Source organism: Balaenoptera physalus (genome assembly GCF_965194825.1).
Source record: "Balaenoptera physalus genome assembly, chromosome: 2".
NCBI classification, from domain to species: Eukaryota; Metazoa; Chordata; class Mammalia; order Artiodactyla; family Balaenopteridae; genus Balaenoptera; species Balaenoptera physalus.
This window is the reverse complement of record NC_138883.1, coordinates 115,290,701-115,309,380: the sequence shown is the minus strand read 5'-3', so window position 1 is coordinate 115,309,380 and position 18,680 is coordinate 115,290,701. Positions and strand designations below refer to the sequence as shown.

At 36.1% G+C, this 18,680-nt stretch overlaps 2 protein-coding genes across 7 annotated transcripts in view; one reads left to right on the top strand and one right to left on the bottom strand.

The window, feature by feature from the left end:
* Window positions 1-2,538, bottom strand: part of LRRC49 (leucine rich repeat containing 49) — a 128,539-nt gene extending 126,001 nt beyond the window's left edge. Inside the window, exons 1-3 of one of the 6 annotated variants that reach the window (XM_082443787.1) lie at window positions 2,366-2,538; window positions 1,806-1,904; window positions 1,271-1,327 (exon numbers count right to left, since the gene is read on the bottom strand). Coding sequence is in view for 2 of the 6 variants with exons in the window: in XM_082443791.1 (XP_082299917.1) it covers window positions 1,271-1,327; window positions 1,972-2,019 (105 nt within the window). In the remaining 4 variants the exon portion in view is untranslated. Of the gene's footprint in view, window positions 1-1,270; window positions 1,328-1,805; window positions 1,905-1,971; window positions 2,335-2,365 lie in introns of those variants that run through there. The other 5 variants (XM_082443785.1, XM_082443786.1, XM_082443788.1 and 2 more) reach the window with 5 other exon arrangements.
* A 12-nt stretch (window positions 2,539-2,550) lies between these two features.
* Window positions 2,551-18,680, top strand: THAP10 (THAP domain containing 10). The gene is made up of 3 exons (XM_082444246.1): window positions 2,551-3,038; window positions 17,287-17,434; window positions 17,534-18,680. The coding sequence occupies exons 1-3, from the start codon at window positions 2,610-2,612 to the stop codon at window positions 17,728-17,730; spliced, it is 774 nt and encodes a 257-aa protein (XP_082300372.1). The 5' UTR covers window positions 2,551-2,609; the 3' UTR covers window positions 17,731-18,680.

Sequence of the window (18,680 nt, the reverse complement as noted above, 5' to 3'; positions counted from 1 at the left end):
ATGAGGCCATAGTTCCTAGAAACATACTACGTATAATAGTGGCATAGGATTTGTCCAATGAAATCAATCAGCAAAGCTTTGGAAGGAATCCATTAGGTCCAATTACAATAAAGAATATTTTCAATTAATCTAGCTAACTACTATTTATTCAAGATAATCAAATGGTCTATTTTCCAAGTGTTTATTTCCAGATACATAATGTAATCCACAGCTGCCTCCTTGACCAATGGTGTCCTTCCATCCACCTTTCTCATGCCCCTCCTTAGCCTTCTCAGGTTTTTATCTGTAAATTCTGCCCTTCACTTTAGAGTTCCTTCAGTGACACCTATTTAACAACTTTTTAGGAAAAACCTGAGTTGTGCCAGTTGGAGGTGTCCAAATTGGTCAAAGAAGGAAAATTTGTGTTGTGTCTTGAAACACAGTTGTGTGGGAGGTGGGTGAGTATATCTGAGAGCTGAGGTTGGGGCTGGGGGGGAAAACATGAGTATCTCAGAGATCAAATCAAAAGCCAGAAGTTACGGAAATGCCAGGGAGAATATGGGCAAACTGGGGAAAAGAAATAGCATTTGGCCTAATATATTTCCACTGCTAATCAATTATTTTCTGGAATGTTAGATATGTGCCCCCAAATTATCACATTTTATCTATTATAAGATTCCATCAGTAGTAAGACATGCCATTATTTTACCCACTACTAAGAAGGAAAAACTTCCCCAATTAAACAATGATGTGCCATCAGTTTTAAGAAGGGTCCTGATTTAAGAAATGTTTAGGTGTCAAAAAAAACCCACCTTACCTCTTGGAATTGATGAAATAAGATTCAGTTTTTAAAAGAGGTGGGGTTTTTTTGGTTTTGTTTTGTTTGATTTTTTTAATTGATGTATAGTTGATTTACAATATTATATTAGTTTCAGGTGTACGACATTGCGATTCAGTGCTTTTACAGATTATACTCCGTTAAAAGTTATAACAAAACAGTGGTTATAGTTCCCTGAGATATACAATATATCCTTCTTGCTTAGCTATTTTATACATAGTAGTTTGTATCTCTTAATCTTATACCCCTAATTTGCCCCTCCCCCTTCCTTCTCTTCTTTGGTAACCACTAGTTGGCTTTGTGTAGGCAGAAAGTAAAAATTACCTTTAGATTAGTGACCAAAGTAAATATACTTAAATTTTCAAGTTTAGACTCTGCTCTTTAAATCATGCTATTTTGCAGAATATAAAACAATTTATATTCAATTTAAATACAAATCTGCTTGAATCTTACTTTGTTTTTTTCAGGAAGCGATGATGTTTGAATTACCAGATGAAGCCCACAGTTCACCTACAATGTAAAAATTAAACCATAAAATATGCTCTTAACTTATACACACACATACCTCCCCAAAATAGTACACAAAGATATAACAAAAAATTAGAATAAAACAGAATGCTCGCTTTTTGCTTGTTTCTGGTAAATTATCATGTTCTGGGGATCTGCTGAAAACAATAAAATCACAACTAAGAATTAAAAGGTTTCACTGTGATTTATCTTCCAAAATGTCTGCAGCAATTTAACCCTCTACTTAGCACCTAAAGCTTTTGACACTTGCTATTTCAGGTCTAAGTCAATAGCTCAGTGAGACCGGTGAAGGAGGTGGCGGTGCCAGTTAACATTTTCTTAATTAAAAAAAAAAAAAAAGGAATTGACCGGTTAAAGGAATTTAAATGAAGCTTAGCCTTTCACAGCAGACCAGCTCCACCTTCTGGGAAGCCCAGATCCTGGACAAGACTTTGAATACCCATCACACAATATTAAATACCCTCCAAGTGCCTTGGTCCAGTCCAGGAATCTCAAGCCTCGGTCAGACAATAGCTTGCATAGACTCAGAGGTGCTGGTCCCAATAATACAGCCCATCACCTAGGACAAAGACGCCAGTCAGAAAGGACGCTACGAATGGGAAGAAAAAGTAGGAGACCCAACCTACGTTGCTCGCAGCCCGGCCAGAAACAGAGCGGTATTTCCCGGGAATCATGGCAGGAGACAGTCCAAGAAGATCAGTTAGATCTGCCTTAGAAGTGACGCTACAGCACAGATTCAGAGAGAGCGCAAGGGGTCATCTCCCAGGCAACCCGCTCAGGAGTTACCATGGAAACTACCATTTCCGGTCTGGTCCTCCACCAAATCACTGGCCGATGCCCTCGTTAGAGCCTCTGGTTATATTTGGGGGGACCCAAAACGTCAGCACTTCCTAGTTCTATTTTCCTGGCCTCATGAAAACAGAGCGGGAGTGTGGAGAGGAGGATAAGACGGGGAAGAGGCCGGCCACCTCGGTAGCTATGACAACCACCACTTCCGGTCCGTCCCTCTTTACGGCCCACCTCAGCTGGGCCCGCGCGAAATTTGTATCCCTCTGCCTCTGGCCACCTGCTCTCAGGGGAAGCTGCAGGGAGGAGGAGGATCTCCGAGAGCCGGGTACTTTCCCAGGTGGGGCCGCAGTTCGGCACTTCCGGCGGCCGGAGGTGGGGAAAGGAGACAAGGCGTACGCGGAATCCGGCAGGTGAGTGCTCAGGGAGGGCGCGGCCGTGCGGAGGGCCCTCGTCTCCCGACCCGGAGTCAGCTGCCATGCCTGCCCGCTGCGTGGCCGCCCACTGCGGCAACACCACCACGTCCGGGAAGTCGCTGTTCCGCTTCCCCAAGGACCGGGCCGTGCGGCTGTTGTGGGGCCGCTTCGTGCGGGGCCGCCGCGCCGACTGGTACGAGGGCAATGACAGCTCGGTCATCTGCTCCGACCACTTTGCTCCCGCCTGTTTTGACGTCTCTTCGGTTATCCAGAAGAACCTGCGCTTCTCCCAGCGCCTGAGGTTCGTGGCGGGCGCCGTGCCCACCCTGCACCGGGTGTCCTCCCCGGCACCTAAGGGGCAAGAAGAGGGAGACGGGGTGGGCGGCCCCGAGACGGGAGGAGAGCCCCAGGCAGTCAGGCAGCCCGAGGCTGCCCCGGGGCCAGCCTGCTGTACACTCCTCCGGGCCAGGAAGAGGGCTGCGGCTTCACAGGTAAAGGGCCACCCAGGAGTCCCCCGAGGGTCGTTGGAGGACCCCGGGTCTGTGGCTAGGCTCCTCCACTTAGTGTCGTCTTGGGAAAGTCACCTCACCTCGAAGGTTTCTGTTTACTCAGTGATCTCCAAGAGCCTATTTAGCATTAACACTCTGGAATTATAGTTTCTTCTACCTCCTCTTCCCCAGAACACACTCATTCTCCCTCTCTGTCTCTGTCTGTCTCTCTCTCTCTCTCGTCCTTCAGATTATAGAGTCGCCTTCACTCTCCGCTCCTGAGTTTTTAAATAGAAAGCGTTTAATTTGAGCAAATCTCAAGGAATGGGGTGCTTGAAACTGTTTCTGCATACCATATTACATAAGCTTGAGGAATTATCAATTATACTGTCAAAATGGCGGGGGAAGGGGGATACGAGATGCTGATGAAGAGGGGGCTTGCTGATAAACGATCCCTTCCCACCCTAAACTTCCTCTTGACTGGCTGCCTTTAAATTAAATCGTTGCAATGAGCTGAACATTCCTATCTTGCTCTCTTTTGCCTACTTTCTCGATACTCATAAGCATCGATTACACTTACTTTGCATCTGGTCACTACTGCCTTCTTGCCCACTTCCCATCTTAAAGAAGACGTCTCAGGCTTCTTTGAGTTAGTCCAACTTCAGCCCTATCACCATAACATAGATTAAATTATGACTCTTAATTGGATCTAAAATGTGTTCAGTTTTAGAGATAGGAAGAATTGACCAAGAAGTCAGGTGACTTGTAACTGACATTTTGGCTTTGAATATGTAGAGGTATTCGTTGAATTTTAGAGCTGAAGGAAACCTAAGTGCTCCTCTAGTTCAGACTCACTATTTATGCGCAAGGAAGCCAGTCCAGGAGGTTAATTTCCTCAAGAGCCTTTTCTCTAGGTCTAATTGCCAGACAGAAACTCTTCTGCCATACCAACCTGCTTCCTACAGTGGGGTGGATGCTTAAGACCCTTTAATGACATCCTGCAATTGTTAGGATGAAGAATAATATTATTAACACAATGTACAAGTCTCTGCATGTGCTTTGCCCCTGCCTACCACACCAATCCTATCCCAGCCCACCGTCCTTGTTGCTCACTGTGCACCAGTCATGCTCATCTTTTCAATTTTTGAACATACTGTATTCTTTCCTACCAATAAGCCTTTTCTCCATTATTTCATGTACTGCCCTGCAATTATGCCCCTGCCATTTCCCATCATCATCAGTTGAGCCCTTTTACTTTAAAAATCTGCTCAAACATCCTTCCCTTTTGATTCCCTAATTGTATGTTCTCATTCTTCATACACGTCATTAGCACATATACTTCAGTTGCACTCATCACAGTTGTCATGAAATAATTGTATAATTTGCTTAATGTTTGTCCTCACATTAGAATGTAAGCTCTGTGAGAGTAGTGATCTTATCTGATTTTGTTCACTATTGTATTGCCAGCAACTAGAACAATATTTTGCAAATTTAAGGAATTCAATAAATATTTGTGGAATGATTATGTGACTATGAGAACAGTTTTTTTTAGTACACTAGAATTTCAATTCTCTGCCAGTTTCCCTTCTCACCAAACTGTATAGCAGTCAAGACATCTGCCTCTTCCTTGAACCATCTATCCACCATCATTACCTAGCCAACCTTTACCCAAGCCCATATATGTACATCTATATATAGATATATATAAATATGTAGTAAAAGAGGTAAATATTAAACATGTGCCACACACACCCTTCCACCATTTTTCTTCCTCATAATTCGACCATCTAATCAAAAATTGCGAGAAGAAAAGCCAGGCTAATAAAACAACCAAAGATCTTATAATACAACAAAGGCTAACTATTGAGAAATCTAGAATAGATACCAACTCTGTTTTCCAATTAGTAAATATATCCAGCCAACATTTCTAACAATCCATATTACATTAATATACATGCTGAGTCATTAGGGAACTATGTGTAGGTTTTAACAGTAGTACTTTATATAAAGTTTAAAAAGTTTACTTAGACTTGATAGCAATAAATTTTTAGCCGGTCTGGATTGAGAACCCCAATAGCATCTCTAAGAAAGTTTACTTGTGCCACCTTTCACTCCTTCCCCCACTCACTGTTTTTCTTTCCAAGACCAACTGACTAAACAGCAAATTTCCAGTCACTCTACAATATTTATTGAGGAGCTATTTAAACACTGTTTTGGGTGTTTTGTGCCATATGTAGATAAATAGAAGTATGAATGTAGCCTATCTTTAGGGAGCTTGAGGAAAGATTAGGGGCCACCTCCAAGGAAAAAAGGGGGTTCTGATGAGCACCATACACTGATGTTTTGCTTCGTATAGCTAGAATTATTGTCTCTCCTTAACTGTTAATTTTGCATCCTTGTTTTTCTAACCCAACTGTATTTTTTAAACTTTAATTCAAATATAGCAAAACACAGGAAAGTGCTTAAATCATTAAATTATCAGAAACTGAACATGTGTAACTACTATAGGTCAAAGAATTAGAACATTACTAGCAACTCAAGAGCCCAAGCCTAGCTCCTCCTCCATCCTCAAAGCAACCAAGTTTGCTTTCTTTTGAACTTGATGTAAGTAGAATCGTACTGTAGGCATTTCTTGCATCTGGCTTTTTTGTTCAACATTATACTTGTAAGATTCATCCATATTGTTGCATATAGCAGTAATATGTTTACATTACTATATAGCATTTTATTTTACAAATATACCAAAAAATTTTTTTAGCTCTTCTGTTGTTGGACATTTGGGTTGTTATCATTTGGGGGATATTAGAAGTAATCCTGCTGTAAACATCCTTCTACATGTCTTTTTCATATGTGCACACGTTTCTGATGATATATACCTAGAATTTCTGAGACATAATATTATATTAAACTTCAGTAAATAATACCAGATAATTTTCTAAAATAGTTGTACTAATTTACACTACTAGAAGCATAATTAGAGTTTACGTTGTTTCACATTCTTGCCTACACTTGGATTGTCGGTCTTTCACATTGAGTCTTTTTGAAGGGTGTGTAATGGTGGTTTACTTTGCTTTCTCATTTCATAAATGACATTAGTAAGGGAACAACTTTTCAAATGTTAATTGAACATTTGGATAGCCTCTTTGGCGATATGCCGATTTTTCTGTTGGATTGTCTTTTTCTTGTTGATATAGAGTTCTTAATAAATTCTGTCTTCAAGTCCTTTGTCAGTTAAATATGCTTTAACTACCTTCTCCTCTTCACTCTTAATAGTGTCTTTTGATGTACTGAGCTTTTCTTTTTTTTTTTTTTTTTCTGTGTACTTAGTTCTTAATTTTAATGTAGGCCAACCGAACCATCTTTTTCTGTATACTTACTGCTTAAAGCATGCTACTTTGCTGTTTTCCATAAACTTACTGTTTTTAGTCTTTACATTCATATCTACAACCCATTCAGAATTGATTTTTGTGTATGAAGTGGAGTTTGTTTCATTTTTTCCTCATATAGATACCCGATTGACTCAGCATCTTTTATTGAAAAGGCTAGCATTTCCTCATTGTCCTGCAGTGTCAGCTTTGTCATAAATCAAGTTTTCATATACACATTAGTCTGTTTCAACATTTTAAAATTCTGTTCCATTTATGTTTGCCTATCTTTACACCATTATCACAATACTTTACTATAGCTTATGTTAAGAATTAATATCCAGTTGGCATATTTTTCTGACAAATGCTTATTTTCAATAATGATTGTGTTTTATGGTAATAGTTTAAATGTACTTGCTAAAGTTCTTTATGAGACCTTAATCTAAACCAAAGTTGAGGTAATCAAGTAGTTTTACTTTATATGGAGGTTACTATTGAAATTAAAAATCACAGAGCAGAAGAAATAAAATAAAGCACATGGTCATTGTACAGCCCCCCCCCCAAAAAATTAATATCCAGTTGATTAATTCCTCTTACCTTGTTCATCTTCATGGATGTCTTGGTTATTTTGGGCTCTTTAAATTTCCATATATATTTTAGGATTGGTTCATCAATTTCCACAGATTATCTGTTGGGATTTTGACTGAGAGTGCATTGAATTTTTAAATGAATGTAGGGAGAAAGAGCATATTGACAATACTGATTCTTCCAATCCATGAACATAATGTATCCCTCCATTTATTTGGGTTTTTACATTTCTCTTAAAAACATTATTGCATTCTATATAGAGGTCTTCTACATATTTCATTAGATTTATTCCTATTTGATTTTGCTATTATAAATAGTATTATTTAAAATTTTATTTTCTATAAATGTATGTGGATAAATTGATTTTTGTTGACCTTGTAACCAGAAACCTTGTTAAACTCATTTATTAATTCTGATAATTTGCAGATACTTTTGGATTTTCTACATGTATAAAAAATATATGCATATAATTTTTGATGTTTATGCTTTTGTTTCTTATTCTTCCTATTGCACTAGCTAGCACCTCCATTACAGCGTGGGAAACAGAAGAAGTGATGGGGAATCCTTTTCTCATTCCTATTTTCAAAGGAAAAGTCATTAATATTTCACCATTTGATATGATTTTTGCTATAGTTCTTTTGGTAGCTGCTCTTACCATAAAAAGAAATGTTCCCCTCTATTCCAAGTTTTGGCTACAGATTTAAATCATAAATGATGTTGAATTTTTTCAAATGCTTTTTCTGAACCTATTAATGATCACGTATTTTGCTTATTATTCTGTTAATGTGGTGAACTTTATTGCCTGGTTTTGAAATATAGAGTCAAACTTGCATGGCTGAAGCAAACCCAATTTGGCCAAGGTGTATTATTCTTTTAGGTATTGTTTAATTTGATTTGTTAACATTCTATTTAGATTTTTGCATATGTGTTCATAGGCAAAATTGGTCTATAGCTGTTCTTTCTTGAAATGCCTTTTTCAGGTTTTGGTTTCAAGATTATGCTGACCAGTTTGGAGTTGTCCCCTCTTTCACCATTCTCTGGAAAAGTTTATATAAATTGGCATTATATGTCCACTAATAAATTTGATATTAATATTTTGTGGAATTCACTGAAAAAGATACCTAGTCCTGAAGTTTTCCTTATGAGAAGATTTTTTTAATGATGGATTCAATTGCTTTAATAGTTATGGGGTTATTCAGAGTTTTTCTGTTTCTATATCCATTTTGATAAGTTGTATTTTTCTAAAAATTTGTCAGTTTAATCTAGATTTTTAAACATATTGACACAAAAGTGTTCATGATACTCTGTCTTTTAAAATTCTTTATGATCTGATAGTAATTTTTGCTCTTTCATTCTTTTTATCGATTTTTATTAGTCTTTTCAAAGAGTGAACTCTGCCTTTTGATCTTCTCTCTGATATTATTTTCTTTTTATTTATATTATTTATTATTTTTTCCCCTCATATTATTTTGTTCAGCTTTGATTTTTAATTGATACACTAGATTTATACATTACTGAGCTAAAGTGATTAACATAGACCTTTTCCTATATGTTTTCACATTAAACAAACTTGTTAAAATGTGAAAACTTCACTTAAACACTTAGGATATCTTTACATATTCAGATGTAGTATTTCAAACAAAGGAGACCTTAAGGATAACTAACTTGCTTATGTAAAGACAAAATGTTGAATTACCAAATATTTCAAATTTTGCCCAACTGCTTACATGTTTTAACAGACTTCTAGTATTCTTTTTAATTGAAGTATAGTTGACTTACACTTATATTAGTTTTAGGTGTACAGCATAGTCGATATTTTTATAGATTAGACTCCATACAAAGTTATTATGAAGTATTGGCTGTATTGCCTGTGCTGTACATTACATCCTTGTATCTTATTTATTTATTTATTTATTTTTGAATTTTTGAATTTTATTTTATTTGGTTTTTTTTACAGCAGGTTCTTATTAGTCGTCCATTTATACACATCAGTGTATACATGTCAATCCCAATCTCCCAATTCATCACACCACCACCCCCACCCCCCCCCACGGCTTTCCCCCCTTGGTGTGCATATGTTTGTTCTCTACATCTGTGTCTCTATTTCTGCCCTGCAAACCGGTTTATCTGTTCCACATATATGCACATATATCCACATATATTTGTTTTTCTCTTTCTGACTTACTTCACTCTGTATGACAGTCTCTAGATCCATCCACGTCTCTACAAATGACCCAATTTCGTTCCTTTTTATGGCTGAGTAATATTCCATTGTATATATGTACCACATCTTCTTTATCCATTTGATGGGCATTTAGGTTGTTTCCATGACCTGGCTATTGTAAATAGTGCTGCAGTGAACATTGGCGTGCATATGTCTTTTTGAATTATAGTATTCTCTGGGTTTATACCCAGTAGTGGGATTGCTGGGTCATATGTTAATTCTATTTTTAGTTTTTTAAGGACCCTCCATACTGTTCTCCATAGTGGTTGTATCAATTTACATTCCCACCAACAGTACACGAGGGTTCCCTTTTCCCCACACCCTCTCCAGCATTTATTGTTTGTAGATTTTCTGATGATGCCCATTCTAACTGGTGTGAGGTGATACCTCATTGCAGTTTTGATTTGCATTGCTCTAATAATTAGTGACGTTGAGCAGCTTTTCATGTGCCTCTTGGCCATCTATAGGTCTTCTTCGGAGAAATGTGTATTTAGGTCTTCTGCCCGTTTTTTGATTGGATTGTTTGGTTTTTTAATATTGAGCTGCATGAGCTGTTTATATATTTTTGAGATTAATCCTTTATCCTTGATTCGTTTGCAAATATTTTCTCCCATTCTGAGGGTTGTCTTCTCGTCTTGTTTATAGTTTCCTTTGCTGTGCAAAAGTAAAAGTTTTATTAGGTCCCATTTGTTTATTTTTGTTTTTATTTCCATTACTCTAGGAGGTGGATCAAAAAAGATCTTGCTGTGATTTATGTCAAAGAGTGTTCGTCCCATGTTTTCCTCTAAGAGTTTTATAGTGTCCAGTCTTACATATAGGTCTTTAATCCATTTGGAGTTTATTTTTGTGTATGGTGTTAGGAAGTGTTCTAATTTCATTCTTTTACATGTAGCTGTCCAGTTTTCCCAGCACCACTTATTGAAGAGAATGTCTTTTCTCCATTGTATATCCTTGCCTCCTCTGTCATAGATTAGTTGACCATAGATGCGTGGGTTTATCTCTGGGCTCTCTATCCTGTTCCACTCATCTATATTTCTGTTTTTGTGCCAGCACCATATTGTCTTGATTACTGTAGCTTTGTCATATAGTCTGAAGTCAGGGAGTCTGATTCCTCCAGCTCAGTTTCTTTCCCTCAAGACTGCTTTGGCTATTTGGGGTCTTTTGTGTCTCCATACAAATTTTAAGATTCTTTGTTCTAGTTCCATGAAAAATGCCATTGGTAATTTGATAGGGATTGCATTGAATCTGTAGATTGCTTTAGGTAGTATAGTCATTTTCACAATATTGATTCTTCCAATCCAAAAATATGGTATATCTCTCCCTCTGTTGGTATCATCTTTAATTTCTTTCATCGGTGTCTTATAGTTTTCTGTATACAGGTCTTTTGTCTCCCTAGGTAGGTTTATTCCTATGTATTTTATTCTTTTTGTTGCATTGGTAAATGGGAATGTTTCCTTAATTTCTGTTTCAGATTTTTCATCATTAGTGTATAGGAATGCAAGAGATTTCTGTGCATTAATTTTGTATCCTGCAACGTTACCAAATTCACTGATTAGCTCTAGTAGTTTTCCAGTAGCATCTTTAGGATTCTCTATGTATAGTGTCATGTCATCTGCAAACAGTGACAGTTTTACTTCTTCTTTTCCAATTTGTATTCCTTTTATTTCTTTTTCTTCTCTGATTGCCGTGGCTAGGACTTCCAAAACTGTGTTGAATAACAGTGGTGAAAGTGGACATCCTTGTCTTGTTCCTGATTTTAGAGGAAATGCTTTCAGTTTTTCACCATTGAGAATGATGTTTGCTGTGGGTTTGTCGTATATGGCCTTTATTATGTTGAGGTAGGTTCCCTCTATGCCCACTTTCTGGAGAGTTTTTATCATAAATGGGTGTTGAATTTTGTCAAAAGCTTTTTCTGCATCTATTGAGATGATCATATGGTTTTTATTCTTCAATTTGTTAATATGGTGTATCACATTGATTGATTTGCATATATTGAAGAATCCTTGCATCCCTGGGATAAATCCCACTTGATCGTGGTGTATGATCCTTTTAATGTGTTGTTGGATTCTGTTTGCTAGTATTTTGTTGAGGATTTTTGCATCTATATTCATCAGTAATATTGGTCTGTAATTTTCTTTTTTGGTAGTATCTTTGTCTGGTTTTGGTATCAGGGTGATGGTGGCCTCATAGAATGAGTTTGGGAGTGTCCCTTCGTCTGCAGTTTTTTGGAAGAGTTTGAGAAGGATGGGTGTTAGCTCTTCTCTAAATTTTGATAGAATTCACCTGTGAAGCCATCTGGTCCTTGACTTCTGTTTGTTGGAAGATTTTTAATCACAGTTTCAATTTCACTACTTGTGATTGGTCTGTTCATATTTTCTATTTCTTCCTGGTTCAGTCTTGGAAGCTTATACCTTTCTAAGAATTTGTCCATTTCTCCCAGGTTGTCCATTTTATTGGCATAGAGTTGCTTGTAGTAGTCTCTTAGGATGCTTTGTATTTCTGCGGTGTCTGTTGTAACTTCTCCTTTTTCATTTCTAATTTTATTGATTTGAGTCCTCTCCCTCTTTTTCTTGATGAATCTGGCTATGGGTTTATCAGTTTTGTTTATCTTCTCAAAGAACCAACTTTAAGTTGTATTGATCTTTGCTGTTGTTTTCTTTGTTTCTATTTCATTTATTCCTGCTCTGATCTTTATGATTTCTTTCCTTCTGCTAACTTTGGGTTTTGTTTGTTCTTCTTTCTCTAGTTCCTTCAGGTGTAAGGTTAGATTGTTTATTTGAGGTTTTTCTTGTTTCTTGAGGTAGGCTTGTATAGCCATAAACTTGCCTCTTCAAACTGCTTTTGCCGCATCCCATAGGTTTTGGAACATCGTGTTTTCATTGTCATTTGTCTCTAGGTATTTTTTGATTTCCTCTTTGATTTCTTCTGTGATCTCTTGTTTATTTAGTAACGTATTATTTAGCCTCCATGTGTTTGTGTTTTTTACGTTTTTTTTGTCGTAATTGATTTCTAATCTCATAGTGTTGCGGTCAGAAAAGATGCATTATATGACTTCAGTTTTCTTAAATTTACTGAGGCTTGATTTGTGACCCAAGTTGTGATCTATCCTGGAGAATGTTCCGTGCGCACTTGAGACGAAAGTGTAATCTGCTATTTTTGGATGGAATGTCCTATAAATATCAATTAAATCTATCTGGTCTATTGTGTCATTTAACGCTGGTGTTTCCTTATGAATTTTCTGTTTGGATGATCTGTCCATTGGTGTAAGTGAGGTGTTAAAGTCCCCCACTATTATTGTGTTACTGTCGATCTCCTCTTTTATAGCTGTTAGCAGTTGCCTTTTGTATTGAGGTGCTCCTATGTTGGGTGCATATATATTTATAATTGTTATATCTTTTCTTGGATTGATCCCTTGATCATTATGTAGTGTCCTTCCTTGTCTCTTGTGACAGTCTTTATTTTAAAGTCTATTTTATCTGATATGAGTATTGCTACTCCAGCTTTCTTTTGATTTCCATTTACATGGAATATCTTTTTCCATCCCCTCTCTTTCAGTCTGTATGTGTCCCTAGGTCTGAAGTGGGTCTCTTGTAGACAGCATATATATGGGTCTTGTTTTTGTATCCATTCAGCAAGACTGTGTCTTTTTGTTGGAGCATTTAATCCATTCATGTTTAAGGTAATTATCGATATGTATATTCTTATTACCATTTTCTTAATTGTTTTGGGTTTGTTTTTGTAGGTCTTTTCCTTCTCTTGTGTTTCCCACTTAGAGAAGTTCCTTTAGCATTTGTTGTAGAGCTGGTTTGGTGGTGCTGAATTCTCCTAGCTTTTGCTTGTGTGTAAAGCTTTTGATTTCTCCATCGAATCTGAATGAGATCCTTGCCAGGTAGAGTAATCTTGGTTGTAGGTTCTTCCCTTTCATCACTTTAAGTATATCATGCCACTCCCTTCTGGCTTGTAGAGTTTCTGCTGAGAAATCAGCTGTTAACCTTATGGGAGTTCCCTTGTATGTTATTTTTCGTTTTTCCCTTGCTGCTTTCAATAATTTTTCTGTGTCTTTAATTTTTGCCAATTTGATTACTGTGTGTCTCGGCGTGTTTCTCCTTGGGTTTATCCTGTATGGACTCTCTGTGCTTCCTGGACTTGGGTGGCTATTTCCTTTCCCATGTTAGCGAAGTTTTCGACTATAATCTCTTCAAATATTTTCTCGGGTCCATTCTCTCTCTCTTCTCCTTCTGGGACCCTTATAATGCGAATGTTGTTGCGTTTAATATTGTCCCAGAGGTCTCTTAGGCTGTCTTCATTTCTTTTCATTCTTTTTTCTTTATTCTGTTTCACAGCAGTGAATTCCACCATTCTGTCTTCCAGGTCACTTATCCGTTCTTCTGCCTCAGTTCTTCTGCTATTGATTCCTTCTAGTGTATTTTTCATTTCAGTTATTGTGTTGTTCATCTCTGTTTGTTTGTTCTTTAATTCTTCTCGATCTTTGTTAAACGTTTCTTGCACCTTCTCAATCTTTGCCTCCATTCTTTTTCCAAGGTCCTGGATCATCTTTACTATCATTATTCTGATTTCTTTTTCTGGAAGGTTGCCTATGTCCACTTCATTTAGTTGTTTTTCTGGGGTTTTAGCTTGTTCCTTCATCTGGTACATAGCCCTCTGCCTTTTCATCTTGTCTATCTTTCTGTGAATGTGGTTTTTTTTCCACAGACTGCAGGATTGTAGTTCTTCTTGCTTCTGCTGTCTGCCCTCTGTATCTTATTTATTTTATTCCCAATAATTTGTACCTCTTAATCCCCTTTCCCTGTTTTGCCCCTCCCTCCACCTCTCTCCCCACTGGTAACCGCTAGTCTGCTCTTTGTATCTGCGAATCTGTTTCAGTTTTGTTATATTCCTTCGTTTTATTTTTTAGGTTCCACATATAAATGAAAATATACAATATTTGTCTTTCTCTGTCTGACTTATTTCCCTAAGAATAATACCCTCAGGGTCATCCATATGGTTGCAAATGGCAAGATTTCATTCTTTTTTATGGCTGAGTAATGTTATATATTTATATGCCACATCTTCCTTTCCGTTCGTCTGTTGATGGACCCTTAGGTTGCTTCCATGTCTTAGCTATTTTAAATAATACTGCTATGAACATTGAGCTGCATATTAAAAGATTTCCAATAGTTTTTTAAAATTTTTTAAGGCTTTATTTTTTTAGAAAAGTTTTAGGTTCACGCAAAATTGAGGAGAAGATGGATTTCCCAATTACCCCCTGCCCCCACACATGCATAGCCTTCTCCATTATCAACATCCCCCACCAGAGTGGTACATTTGTTGCAACTGATGAGCCTACACTGACACATCGTTATAACTCGAAGTCCATCATTTACATTACAGTTCACTCTCTCATGTCTCTACTTTTTCAATTTTTATTTACCATTCTTTCTTTAACTTCTTGAGCATTAAATTGGATCATTGATTTCCAGAATTTTCATAGTGAATGGCAGATGGGATAGCTAAGTTTGACATGCTTACTTCCCAAATGTAGAATTCAGTAGAGTTTATTGTTTGAGGGAAAACTCCTGAAATGAAGATACATTAGAAATATTTTGTGAAGTAATTTTTTGAATGGTGTTAAAATTGCAATCTAAATTAAGACTAATTTTTTCTATACTATTATGTACATTTAAGACTATATATGCCCTTCTATGCATGACATTAACTGAATCCCACAAGTTTTAGATTTTGAATATTTTTATTATTATTTAGTGTAAAATATCTTCTAATTTCCACTGTAATTTTATCATGGGTTACTTAGAAGTATATTTTAAAATTTCCAAACATGCTGGTATTTTGTAGTTATATTTTTGTTATAGACTTCTAGGTCAATTACACTGTGGCCAGAGAATATAGAGCATATGGATTTAATCTTTTGAAATTTATTGAAACTGTATTAGGCCTAACATAGGTCAGTTTTTATAAATGTTCCATATGCACTTGAGAACGTGCTGCAGTTGGGTACAATTCTCCATATATGTCTATTAATCATGTTGTTTAAATTTCTTATATCCCTATGGAATCTTTGCCTGCCTGTTAGTTACTGAGAGAGGTGTGTTTAAATCTTCCACCTCGGTTTTTAATTTACATATTTAGTCTTCTAACAGTTTTTGTGTTATATATTTTGAAGCTGTGTTATTATGTAGCACCAATATAGCAGCACCAGCTTTCTGTAGGTTAGTGTTAGCATATTACATCTTTTTTACACCCTTTTATTTCAATCTTTGTGTATCCTTAAGAGTTTAGGCCTTACTGTGTCTTATGGTTGCCCCTTTGAAGACAATGTATCTTTTTTCCTCTGGCTCCTCCTAAGTTTTTCTCTTTGTTTTCCAGTTTTACTGTAATATGCATAGATAGGGTTTCCTTTGTTTTTATTTTAGTGAATACATTTAATACTTTTGTAAAACCATGTCTTAATGCCTTGTATTCATTTTGGTAAATTCTCAGATGTTATTTGTGCAAATATTGTTTCTGTCCCATTTTCTTTCTTTTCCTTTGGGACTACAGCTGTTATTATATATTATGCTTTTTCATCTTTTCTGCTATATCTCTTATGACCTTTTCTATAGCCTTCATCCTTTTGTCTTTCTCTGCCTCATTCTAAAAATTTTCTTTTGATTCATGTTCCAGTTGATTAATACATATCTGGAAATTCTGTTTCTTAAATTTTTAATATAAAGAAGTAATCGTGTATATACACAAAAATTTTTGTTCAAAGATTTCTAATATTATGGATTGTTTTAATAAATTACAGTATATCTGTACAGTAGATTTTATGCAGCCAAAAAAATTATATGTAGAATATTTAATAACATAGAAACATGATGTATTAAAGAAGAAAACAGGATTATAAAACATATATTCCCAATTTTAAAAAATACATAGAAAAAGACAAAAATGATACCAAAATATGAAGTTGTTATCTATGAATGATGGGATTACGGCTAATTTTTTTTTCTTTTTGCTTCTCTGTATCTTGCAAATTTTCCTCAGTGATACAATGTATTACTGTTATAAAGGGAACAAAAGTTATTTTTTAAAGCCTGAATAAATTCCTAAAACTCCATTTTATCAGGAGTACATCTGTTTTGTAAAGAAATATATACTTATTCTAGACCTTTATAATGCTTGGCTTAAAAGTAGAAGTAGATTAGCTGTCAAAATTAGTCATAACTATAAACACAAAGATAAAGACTTCAATTTTTATTTAAATCCTCAAAAATATTAGGTGTAATTCTTCACGTTACAAAGGGACTCGTCACAAAAGTTTCTTCATAAAGTTTCTTTAACTTGGGCATTCATAACCTGTGTTACAGCAACCAAGGATGCTTGCTAAAATTTTTTTCAGTGGCCTAGATAAAATTACAAAGTACTTTTTTTCATTTCTCTATCACTTATTTTTTCTTCCCACAGGCCCTCTTACATTTTCCAGATATCTTTTCTTAGCCTCTTCCACATAATTTCCAGGTACTCAGTCTTACATTACCTTCTGAATATCCAAATTCTCCTCTTTTCTACCTCTTACTTCTCCCATAAATCAAAATTTCCATTTCACGTTGTAACTTTTCTCAGGAAAGCATAAAAACACTCAAGCATATTATCTTAAATTATTTCTCTGTCATGTATAAAGGACTGATGATTAGGTTTTCTAGAACGATGCTACTGCTTTGCTATGATATATTTAATACTATTATAATAATTTAGTACTAGTAGTATTATCTCTTCCAGCTGTTGATTTAGGGAAAATTTAATGGGTTGTCAGCAAATAGCTTAATAGCATATAGATTTCTGCTTGACCACAATGCTTAGAAATAGATTTAGAAATAGTAAAGGACAGTATGACAGACTTCTTAAGAACTTGGACTATGGAGCCAGCTTGCCTGGGTTCAAATTCCAGCCTTCCTAATATGTGACCTTGAAAAGCATTATCTATACTCTTTCACTGTTTGTAACTTTTAGGAAATAAAACCATATAAAGAAGGCCTTACCTTCAGTATAATTCTCCTCTGATTTATATTTTTAGATTGCACATGAAAATCAAGTTACACAAACACAGGTCCATGCTGATAATCTATCTAATGATGTCACTTCAGTACCTACTCACTGTGAGGAAGGCCCAGTGCACAATAGTACACAAATATCTCTGAAGAGACCCCCTCACTACAGTGTGGGTAAGTTTTGACTTTTCAGTTGATTGATCAATTGAATTGGTCTTTTGTATATGAAAAGCAAATTCTAACTCATAGGTAATTGTGTTTATTCTCCTTCAGGTATTCAGGCCAAAGTGAAAGCGTTTGGAACACGACTATGTAATGCAACTACTCAGACTGATGAATTGTGGTCTAGAACGTCCTCTCTCTTTGACACTTACTCCAGTGACTCAGAAACAGATGAGGACTGGGATATCAAGAGTGAACAGAGTGATTTGTCTTACATAGCTGTACAGGTAAAAGAAGAGACCTGTTAACGCAACATCAAATGATTTGATGTGCTCTAGGTTTTCAAATCTTTGCTCAGATAATTATCTCTTTGCTCTTGTAAATCTTTCACCTCAAGATAACTTGACAGTTGAGTATGCAGAATTTGTTTAGCTCTAAGGGAAAAATTTGCCTGTCTGCCAAGATAATAAAGGTAGTCCCGCCCACACCTCCCCACCCCCCCCTTCCACCTTTTTTTCTTTTTTCTTTTTATACTTTTGGTGCAAATCAAGTCATAAAACAAAACCACAATAGCAGCATTGCCAGACCAAGATTAAACATTGACTATTTAAGCTTAGTTCAGAAGCAACGCTCATATGGGGCTTACTTGACATTCACGAGTTAGAATGTCACTGTTGTAAATAATTTGAAGATGAAGAGCATACCGGTGAGCACAGCTAGGTCTGATACTACTAAATGATTTGAGGGTAGAACCAGGACATTTACCCTTGATTATTATTTTCTATGTTATTTATTTTTTAGTCTGTCCAGTTGTAATACTATTACATCTATGAATCAGTCCCTGTGAGCATTTCTGGTGAAGCTATGTCATTTACAGAAAAATTTCAAAGGGAATCAATTTAAATAGAGATAGAATTTCATATACTTAGATTACCTTGATAATGAAATCTGTTTGCCTCAGTTCCTATTACATCAAATTAATTAGTTTGATTAATTTAGATAGAAATTATTAACATCATGCAAAAAGAAGTATTACATTTCTAACATATCCCCATTTTAGAAATTAGGTTTACCTCTACCAATACCACTTTGGGAAATAAGCATGTAAAACTTAGCTGCCCCATCTGCCATTCACCAGGAAAATTTCTATGGCAGTTTTGAACCATGAAGTAATTTATTACAGTAGTTTATGAGAAACTTATTATAACTCTGATCTTGTATTGAAAATAATAAAAATAAATGTCCATTTTACATCTCA

Coding starts and splice junctions, on each gene's coding strand:
- THAP10 (XM_082444246.1), top strand. CDS start 2,610: ATGCCTGCCCGCTGCGTGGCCGCCCACTGCGGCAACACCACCACGTCC. Junction 3,039..17,286: donor AGAGGGCTGCGGCTTCACAG/GTAAAGGGCCAC, acceptor TTATATTTTTAG/ATTGCACATGAAAATCAAGT. Junction 17,435..17,533: donor ACCCCCTCACTACAGTGTGG/GTAAGTTTTGAC, acceptor ATTCTCCTTCAG/GTATTCAGGCCAAAGTGAAA.